The sequence below is a fragment of the Rhinopithecus bieti genome, unplaced genomic scaffold (assembly GCF_001698545.2).
Source record: "Rhinopithecus bieti isolate Rb0 unplaced genomic scaffold, ASM169854v2 scaffold_21531, whole genome shotgun sequence".
NCBI lineage: Eukaryota > Metazoa > Chordata > Mammalia > Primates > Cercopithecidae > Rhinopithecus > Rhinopithecus bieti.
Genome location: NW_016810386.1, coordinates 208,962 through 219,289, shown reverse-complemented (window position 1 = coordinate 219,289; position 10,328 = coordinate 208,962). Strand labels below are relative to the sequence as shown.

Sequence of the window (10,328 nt, the reverse complement as noted above, 5' to 3'; positions counted from 1 at the left end):
AAAAAAAAAAAAAAAAAAAAAAGAATACTGCTTAGGGTGGTCTGAAGGTAGTGAGTTAATTCAATTGATTGTTCATAGTCAATTACAAACCAATCAAACTCTTTCGTTCTGCTCTTTTCCTCTTTCTCACTACTGCACACTAGTCTAAAAAGAACAGAAGAATATTATATTAGTCAAAGCTCTTATGGGGCAAATAACAGGCTCCCTTCAAAAAAGCTTAAGTGAAAGAATACCTGGCTATCTCAGAAGTGCCAAAAAAAACTAACTCTGGGTCTCAGGAAAGGTAGAAACAAGGAAATGGTAAGGCTGTCAGGAACCACTGTCCCCTTACTTTCTAGAGCCATATGGGCATTCCCTTCTTTCTTTTTTGCCTCCCTGAAGAGGGATTCTCTCTGCTCCATGCTCCTGGCTACCCCAGAATATTCAAATCCATGTCATTGGTTCAAATGACCAGCTAACAACTTTTTTTTTTCTTTTTTTGAGACGGAGTCTCATTCTGTTGCCCAGGCTGGAGTACAGTGGCTCACACTTGGCTCACTGCAACCTCCACCTCCTGGGTTCAAATTATTCTCCTCCCGCAGCCTCCTGAGTAGCTGGGACTAGAGGTGCCCGCCACCACATCTGGCTAATGTTTGTATTTTAGTAGAGATGGGATTTCGCCATGTTGGCCAGGCTGGTCTCAAACTCCTGACCTCAGGTGATCTGCCCGTCTCGGCCTCCCAAAGTGCTGGGATTATAGACGTGAGCCACCATGCCTGGCCTGACGACTTTAAATTACACTTTCAAACTCCCAGGAGATTCTGGACGACTCAGCTGTGTTCACAGGGGCAGGATGTCTCGCATATATCTATATATATATTCATTATATAATTTTTCCCTCGGTCTTATCAGGTGAAGTTAAAAGGTGTCATATATTGTAGACATGACTGCTGACCTTCTGGTTGGGATTGAGGGGAGAAGGCGGGGAAATGGGCTAAGTCTGGGACAGATGCTATAAAAAATAACTGAAAAATGTAGTGAGAAGTTAACGAACTGTCATTGAAATTTCAGTGCCGTGTTCACGTGGACCAACTTGCTTGTGGTGGTTGTGGAACTGTGCGGCTCTGAACAGGAAGCCCTAGATCTGGTCCCGTTAGTGACCAACGTGGTCCTGGAAGAGCATTACCTCATCGTTGGCGTCGTGGTTGTGGTGGACCCAGGTGTCATCCCGATCAACTCCAGAGGAGAGAAGCAGAGGATGCACCTCCGTGATAGCTTCCTAGCTGACCAGTTAGACCCCATCTACGTGGCTTATAACATGTAACCAGCTTTGTGGGGACTGCAGGGGGCCATTCGGAAGAATCACAAAGACAGAAGACCTCTGGCTAGGAGCAGGCTTTCAAACGATGTGAAATAAGCTGCGATGGCTACATGATATTCTTCATCTCATCCTGTGGGATTCTGCAATCATAAAACACACAGGAAAGGGGAATTCTGTGCAGGCAAATGAAAAAAATGTTAACATTTGGTAGACATGTGCTTTGATACAGCGTGAGCAGCACGTTACTAAAGCAATTACATGCATGTTGCATTTTTTTCATCTGTTGTATATACTTGTATTTTTATCTAATGCCGTTTTAGAATTTTCTAAGAGAATTTAATGAATTCACATGAAAGGGGTAGTCTGAGTGACACAGTTCCCCACTCCGTACTGTATTTTGCCATTCTGCCGTAGCTAGATGTTCTGTGGGGTTTGTTAACATGGAACTACTCAGCTTTCTTTCAGTCAACCCGTAAGCAAATCAGATAACCCACTGACTATGAGAATTACTTTATATAGATAATTATTGACTATAAAACATTTTGACCAGTGTCTTACAACATGTACATAAGAATACACATAATTCAGCTAGAGATTTGAAGAATTGGCTTGTATAGTTATAACAACCACAGTAGAAACATTTCTACTTTGAGAGAATTTCAATATTCTCTTAATGTTGTGTAATTGATTAGGTAACTAAAAAGTGCAAATTGTTGGCAGGTTTTGCTGCACATTGTTCTTTGTCTTTGTTGGCTGGTATATTTTATAAACTAGAGCTGCCTATGTTTGTTTTTAAAGCTCGCATTCCCGGAATCAGCTTAGGCTTCTATGAATTCAGCTTGTTTCTAAAAGCTGAAAATCTCAGTTTAAAAATCAAAATGTTAACACAAAGCTAAGATTCATCAGAGCCCACCCTATTCTAAGGAACCACGATAACTTACTCTGGCCCCAGTTTTAAAATGATCTTTCAGATTTAGAGTGACTATGTAAGAATTTAGGATTTCCTCTTTTCCAGGCCCATTGTAAACTGTGTCTACAGTTTATCCACAGAACTTCTCTTTTCTGAAAACTGAGGAGTGTCCTCTGTTCTTCCAGTTCATGAGGGCAGGGGGTTTAAAACAAGAATGATAGGCCAGGAAGGCAGTGGGGATCCACTGTCACATGGAACTGTAAGGCCATATAACTACACAAAACTGACCAATCTGGGTTGCCAAAGCAGCCAGGCTTATGCTGAAACCGGGGAGGTCTGACGTATGCAGGAAATTCTTTTGAAATAACTGTGGTGCCCAGGCCAAGCAGAATGAGACAGGACTGAGTTTGGCCTCTGACTCGGTTTCCTTTCTTTGGTCTGATACTTCATGTATTTGAATATAGTTAAATCTTATTATTTTTTTCTTAACAGAAATATTTTAAAATGAAAAGTACTCAAAAGTGAAAAGAGTTAACTTGTTAAAGCAGAATGGTTCTCTTTGACCCACTCTGGTCTATTGTGTAAATATTTAGACTATTTTAATAATACATATTATTTACCCCACTGTAACATCATGTAAACTAAGTATGTTTTTAAACAATTTTTAAGACTTGTAATTACCCTGAAAATAAGGTTTATAATGCAAAGACCAGCTCCTTTGCGGTGGCAGTGCTCTGGGGCTGCCATTACACGGCCTTCTGACTAAAAGCCACTTTGTGACTCCCTTCACGTAATCCTCTTTTCCTCCCCACTTCTCCACAGAGGGCAGAGCTCAGGACATTTGCCAGTTCCAGATCTCTTTTTCAGCATTTCGATGGAATTAATTTACACATGATGAGGGAAGTCCTAGGATGGACAGGAAAAAAAGCACTTACATTGGGGCACACAGGAAATCCCAGTGTCTAGAGATGGTTTGGTTTGCAGAGAACACAGCCTGATACTTGGAAAGTAATTTTCTTAAAACCATTTTTAATGATTCACTAAACAAAGCAGGGGATCCTGAAGCTAATATAAATAAGTCTAGCTCTATAATCCCCAAGTTCTAAAAGTTATGGTTAGATGCTATTCTGTGGGTTGCTTTGATAATTCTTACTAACACAGATTAGGGTATAGGCATCTAGAGATGCATGGTCCACTGTAAATACTATAATGAGAGCCACATCTGTAATTAAATTTTTCTAGTAACCACATTTTTTAAAAGTAAAAAGAAACCCATGGTATTGATTTAAATATATTTTATTTAACCCAATAGCTTGAAAACACTATCATTTCAACATAGGATCAATATAAAAATTATTAATGAGGTATTTTACTTTTTTTCATATTAGGCCTTTGAAATTCAGTGTGCATTAAACACATCTCAGTCCAAACCATCGCCATATTTCAAGTCTTTGTAGCCAAATGTGACTAGTGGCTACCATGTTAGACAGTGCAGATGTATACTCATTCCTTCAAATACATTACTCCGTTAATCTCAAAGTGTGGCCAACTCCCAGTTACTTAGAGGCTGATTATCTAGTTTTGTAGTTCCTCAGGCCTCTAATTTATTATTATTATTTTTTTTGCTTTCTGCTTTATTGATCTTTTGCATGTCCCCCAAAGCCAGAATCTGCTCATGGAGGAAGGAAGGCTAAGAACTGTCCTTGAGGAACTTCATCAGTAACTCTGGGAAAGCATCCTGTGGAGGGAGAGGAGAGCCCAGTCATTTGCTTAGATGATGTTTGTGGGATCACCTGCAGATTTAAAATCTACTGTGCCACAGACTCGAGTAAGAAAATATTCTCTTGATGACACAGTGCTCCTCCTACTCTATCCACACTAAGTAGCACCTTTGTGGTGGAACTGATTCTTAAGGCAGGCCTGAAAGACCATTACTAATAGAAACACGGCCTTTCCAGTCCTCTGGAACATATTCTGTCTGGGTTTTTAATGTCTGTGGAAAAAAACTAAACAAGCCCCTGTCTCAGTTAAGAGAAATCTCTTGGTCTGAAGGTTTCTGAACCTCTTTCTAGTTCTCAGCGGAAGTAACTGAAGCAGATCAGGAAGGGGCTGCCTCAGGAAAATTCCTAGGCCCTAGGAGTTCACTGACACCCTGGGAAGGACCAGCATGCTAATCAGCATCAGTGAATCCACAGTCTTTACTTCCTGCCTCACAAAGGGCCAGGTCTCCCCAGTGCCAGGTCCTTTCCTTATGAAGTTGTGTTGCCTCAGGCTGTTTAGGGACCATTGCCTGTCTTGGTCACTTGGCGTCTGTCTCCTTACTTTAGTCCCTGGGCAATGCTTGCTTAATGCTTTTGTTGACTCAACAAGGGCCGGAGGCCTTAGGTTTTCTATTAAGGCCTCTGCCCCAGGCATGGTGCTCTATATCTTGGCCAAATAAATTACTTTCCTTGAATATCCAGGAATCTTTTAGACTAAAGCAATGAGGAGTTATCACCTCATCCTCAAACTCCAACAAGATCTATGCCTTAGTGTTGTTTTTGTTGTCTGCTTTGATTTAAAAGCAACAGTATTTGGAGCAAGAAGCTGCAGTACTCCAAATACACAATAGGCCTTTTCTTTATCATTCATACAACATTTCTGGTTTAGGTGTATGTAGATGGGCTATGTTACTTGTCCAGAGAAAGAGACTGTAAAGATACAAGAATAATTTTTTAGTCCTAAATGCTGTTTTGTTTACTTTCTGTCAAGATATTTACCCGTGTCAAATTCAAACTACAGTACTGTGTAATTATGTATAAAGTTTTTTTTTATTTATTTGAAGTTAGACTAGATATACATTTTTAAATTTAACATCTGGCTGGACAGTGTTCTATTAACTCATTGAATGTGTTTCCTTTGTCTTGTGTTAATAAATATTGATGCCTGATTCTGTTTAATCCTTCACACATTGGGTGGAGGCTAAGGAATTGATAGATTTTAAATTTAACTTTAGGCCGGGCGTGGTGGCTCAAGCCTGTAATCCTAGCACTTTGGGAGGCCGAGACGGGCGGATCACAAGGTCAGGAGATCGAGACCACCCTGGCTAATACGGTGAAACCCCGTCTCTACTAAAGAATACAAAAAAACTAGCCGGGCGACGAGGCGGGCGCCTGTAGTCCCAGCTACTCGGGAGGCTGAGGCAGGAGAATGGCATGAACCTGGGAGGCGGAGCTTGCAGTGAGCTGAGATCTGGCCACCGCACTCCAGCCTGGGCGACAGAGCCAGACTCCGTCTCAAAAAAAATAAAAAAATAAAAAAATAAATAAATTTAACTTTAGATGGTGAGACCCATTGATAGCTGGGGTGGTCTAAGGAAAGTGAGCACAGAGATCCAGAGTCAGCGCTTAATTATTAAAGGATACTAGGTCAGGGAATCAGGGTGTCGCTTTGAAAACTAAGGAGCCTGTTGTCAGGACTTTTCAAGGTAATAATTATAGTTTAGTCTTCCTCCCACCCATGTAGTATTTGGTAGTTGTGTTTTATTTTTTAATTTTTTGAGACAGAGTCTCGCTCTGTCACCTAGGCTGAAGTGCAGTGGCTTGATCTCAGCTCACTGCAGCCTCCGCCTCCTGGGTTCAAGTGATTCTCCCAAAGTAATCTCTAGTAGCTGAGATTACAGGCATGTGCCAACATGCCTAGTTAATTTTTGTATTTTTAGTACAGACCGGGTTTCATCATGTTGGCCAGACTGGTCTTAAACTCCTGAACTCAAGTGATCTGCCCTTCTCAGCCTCCCAAAGTGCTGGAATTACAGGCGTGACCCACCACGCCTGGCCTAAACTTGAATTGTTTCTAATCTATAATTAGGCTGGATTTTAGCTTTCCTAAAATGATATTTCATTTGCTCTTCTAATTCCTGGTTTCAAGAAACTTGGTGGGAGCCCATCAAATTGTGCATGTATTCAAACACCGAAAATGGTCCTTGAATTATTTCATTGCTCCAGACTACTCTGGCAGCTGAGAACATTTTTTCATGTCATAGACATTTATGCCTACCCACTAAGCACTGTGATAAGAGCTGAAGCCAGAGAGAAAAAAAATACCAAGTCACTGCCCTCAAGGAGATATAGGATAACAATCACAATACAATACAAGGGTTAAGAACAGACATGCATTGTGAGAGCAGGCAGGTGAGGCACATAGTCTGATGGTAAGGGAGGATAGTGAGGAGTAGGAAACCTCTGACCCGGGTTTCAGAGGATGAGACAGCCAGATAAGATAGTGAGCAGGGGCTGGGCGTGGTGGCTCAAGCCTGTAATCCCAGCACTTTGGGAGGCCGAGATGGGCGGATCACGAGGTCAGGAGATCGAGACCATCCTGGCTAACAATTCACCATCTCTACTAAAAAAAACAAAATACAAAAAAACTAGCCAGGCGAGGTGGCAGGCGTCTGTGGTCCCAGCTGCTCGGGAGGCTGAGGCAGGAGAATGGCATAAACCCGGGAGGCGGAGCTTGCAGTGAACTGAGATCCGGCCACTGCGCTCCAGCCTAGGCAACAGAGCAAGACTCCGTCTCAAAAAAAAAAAAAATAGCAGGAAGGCAGAGTCACATATTCTGGGAACTAGAATTCATTATTGGGATTGCTGTGGTTTGAATGTATGTGTCTGCCCAAAATTCATACGTTAGAACTTAAGGCCGGGCGTGGTGATTCACGCCTGTAATCCCAGCACTTTGGGAGGCGAGGCAGGTGGATCACAAGGTCAGGAGATCGAGACCATCCTGGCTAACACAGTGAAACCCCATCTCTACTGAAAATACAAAAAAATTAGCCGGTCATGGTGGCGGGCACCTGTAGTCCCAGCTAGTCCGGAGGCTGAGGCGGGAGAATGGCATGAACCCAGCAGGTGGAGCTTGCAGTGAGCCGTGATCACTGTGCTCCAGCCTGGGCAACAGAGCGAGACTCGGTGTCAAAAAAAAAAAAAAAGAACTTAAGAGCCAATGTGATAGTATTAAGAGGTGGAGCCTTTTGGGAAGTGATTAAGTTACGAAAGCTGTGCCCTGGTGAAGGGATTACTGCCCTTTTAAAAGTACTAGAGCCAGGCGCAGTGGCTCAAGCCTGTAATCCCAGCACTTTGGGAGGCCGAGACAGGTGGATCACGAGGTCAGGAGATCGAGACCATCCTGGCTAACACAGTGAAACCCCGTCTCTACTAAAATAAAAAAAACTAGCCGGGCGAGGTGGCGGGCGCCTGTAGTCCCAGCTACTCAGGAGGCTGAGGCAGGAGAATGGCATGAACCCAGGAGGCGGAGCTTGCAGTGAGCTGAGATCCAGCCACTGCACTCTGCACTCCAGCCTGGACTCCAGACTCCGTCTCAAAAAAAAAAAAAAAAAAAAAAAAAATTTTGGACTTTGTTAAGGGGAGTTAATGAGGGATTTTAAGCAGGGGGATAACATGCTCAGATTTGCAACGTAGAATATTATTCTGGCAGTCACATAGAAAATAGACTGGGGCTGGGCATGGTGGCTCGCGCCTGTGATCCCAGTACTTTGGGAAGCCAAGGCAGAAGATCTCTTGAGCCCAGGAGTTCAGGGCTACAATGAGTTATAATTGCACCACTGCACTCCAGCCTGGGTGACAGAGCAAGACCCTGTCTCTAAGAAAAAACAATAAGATAGGAATGGATAGGGAAAGGGAAATAAAACCAGAGATTGTAATGGATAGCGAAAAGGAGATTAAACTGGAAAGACTAGTTGGGAGACCTTTGCATTGACCACAGTGATAGAGTGCTATGATTTGAATGTGTTCCCTCCAGATTCTTCTGTTGAAACTTAATGGCCAAGGTGATGGTTTTAAGAGGTCATTAGGTCATGATGGCTTCTCCCTCACAAATGGAGTTAGAGCTTTATGAAAGGCTTCATGCAGCAGCACTTGACTCGCTTGCCTTCTGCCCTTCACCAACACAGCACTGTCTTGGAAAGAGAGCAGCCCTCACCATACAAGCCAACCTGCCAGTGTCTTGATGTTGAACTTCCTGGCCTCCAGGAGTGTGAGAAATACATGTCTGTTCTTTATAAACTACCCAGGTTCAGGTATCTTGTTATAGCAGCACAAAACAGACTAAGACATAGAGCAAGGTACTTCAACCAAGGCAGTAAGAATGGAGAAGAGAGGCCATGCATAAAAACTTTGGTGGCATTAAGATTCCAATTGCTGGCTGGGCACGGTGGCTCACACCTGTAATCCCAGCACCTTGGGAGGCTGAGGCGGGTGGATCACCTGAGGTCAGGTGTTCAAGACCAGCCTGATCAACGTGATGAAACCCCATCTGTACTAAAAATACAAAAATTAGTTGGGAGGCCGAGACGGGCGGATCACGAGGTCAGGAGATCAAGACCATCCTGGCTAACATGGTAAAACCCCGTCTCTACTAAAAATACAAAAAATTAGCTGGGTGTGGAGGTGGGCACCTGTAGTCCCAGCTACATGGGAGGCTGAGGCAGAAGAATGGCGTGAACCCGGGAGGCGGAGCTTGCAGTGAGCCGAGATTGTGCCACTGCACTCCAGCCTGGGCGACAGAGTGAGACTCCGTCTCAAAAAAAAAAAAAAATCCAAAAATTAGTCAGGTGTGGTGGTGGCACATACCTGTAATCCCGGCTACTGGGGCGGCTGAGGCAGGACAATCGCTTGAACCCAGGAGGCAGAGATTGCAGTGAGCCGAGATTGTGCCACTGCACTCCAGCCTGAGCAATAAGAGTGAGACTCTGTCTCAAAAAAAAAAAAAAAAGATTACAACTGCTGAATATTCAGGGTAAGGAAGAAGGAATTCAAAATAACGCCTAGATTTCTGGCTTGGGGGTTAGGTGGATGTGGGGCCATTTACCAAGGCAGGGGAGAAAACAGGAGGAATAGATTTGGGAAAGAAGACACTGTGTTCCATATTGGTCCTGTTCCTTTGAGGTGCTGTGGAACATGCAGGTGAAGAGGTTCAACAGACAGCTGAATACTGAGGTCTTTGCCTCAGGAGAGCTCTGGCCTAAAACTGTAGATTTAGGAGACAACATTTCAAAGTGGATGATATTGCCAAGGAAGAACATGTAGAGTGAGAAAAGGATCAGAGTCATGGCGAACAAGAGCATTTAAAGGTTCGTGAGGGCCGGGCACAGTGGCTCATGCCTGTAATCCCAGCACTTTGAGAGGCTGAGGCGGTCAGATCACCTGAGGTCAGGCGTTCAAGACCAGCCTGGCCAACATAGTGAAACCTGGTCTCTACTGAAAATACTAATTCAGCTGGGCATGGTGGTAGGCACCTGTAGTCTCAGCTACTCGGGAGGCTGAGGCACGAGAATCGCTTCAACCCAGGAGGCGGAGGTTGCAGTGAGCCGAGATCGCACCACTGCACTCCAGCCTGGACGACAGAGCGAGACTCCATCTCAAAAACAAAATCAAAGAGGAGGGAGTGCTCAACAACCCAACGGCCACAACAAAGCTGAGTAGAACAGAGATTGGATGGCATCTGCTGGACCTGGCAACGAGGGAGTCCCTGGTGGCCTTGATGAGAGAGTTTTAGTGCAACTGTATGGGCAGAAACCTAAAAACTGGTTCAGGAGAGAAGTGCTGGGAGGTGAGACTGAACAGAGGCCTCTCTCCAGAGGCTTTATCTGTAACTGCAAGTAGGAAGGAGAAAGAGGGGACAGTAGTTAGAAGGGGGATGTAAAATCAAGGGGGGGCTGGTTTTTGTTTTTTTTTTTGAGACGGAGTCTCGCTCTGTTGCCCAGGCTGGAGTGCAGTGGCCGGATCTCGGCTCACTGCAAGCTCCGCCTCCCAGGTTCACGCCATTCTCCTGCCTCAGCCTCCCGAGCAGCTGGGACTACAGGCGCCGCCACCTCGCCTGGCTAGTTTTTTGTATTTTTTAGTAGAGACGGGGTTTCACCGTGTTAGCCAGGATAGTCTCGATCTCCTGACCTCGTGATCCACCCGTCTCGGCCTCCCAAAGTGCTGGGATTACAGGCTTGAGCCACCGCGCCCGGCCGGGGGACTGTTTTAAAGATGGAAGAAATAAATGTGTCAGGAGAAAAAGCTGGAATAGAGGGAAAGTTTCTAAATAGAGCAATAAGGGACAACTGACAAAGCGAGG

General features: G+C 44.4%; 1 protein-coding gene across 4 annotated transcripts in view; it reads left to right on the top strand.

The window, feature by feature from the left end:
- Positions 1-5,139, top strand: part of DIP2B (DIP2 acetate--CoA ligase B (putative)) — a 266,458-nt gene extending 261,319 nt beyond the window's left edge. For all 4 annotated transcript variants that reach the window (XM_017891753.1, XM_017891752.1, XM_017891751.1 and 1 more), the window contains one exon: positions 1,051-5,139. In XM_017891753.1, coding sequence (XP_017747242.1) covers positions 1,051-1,303 — 253 coding nt within the window. In that variant the 3' untranslated portion in view covers positions 1,304-5,139. The remainder of the gene's footprint in view (positions 1-1,050) is intronic.
- Positions 5,140-10,328: the final 5,189 nt, after the last annotated feature.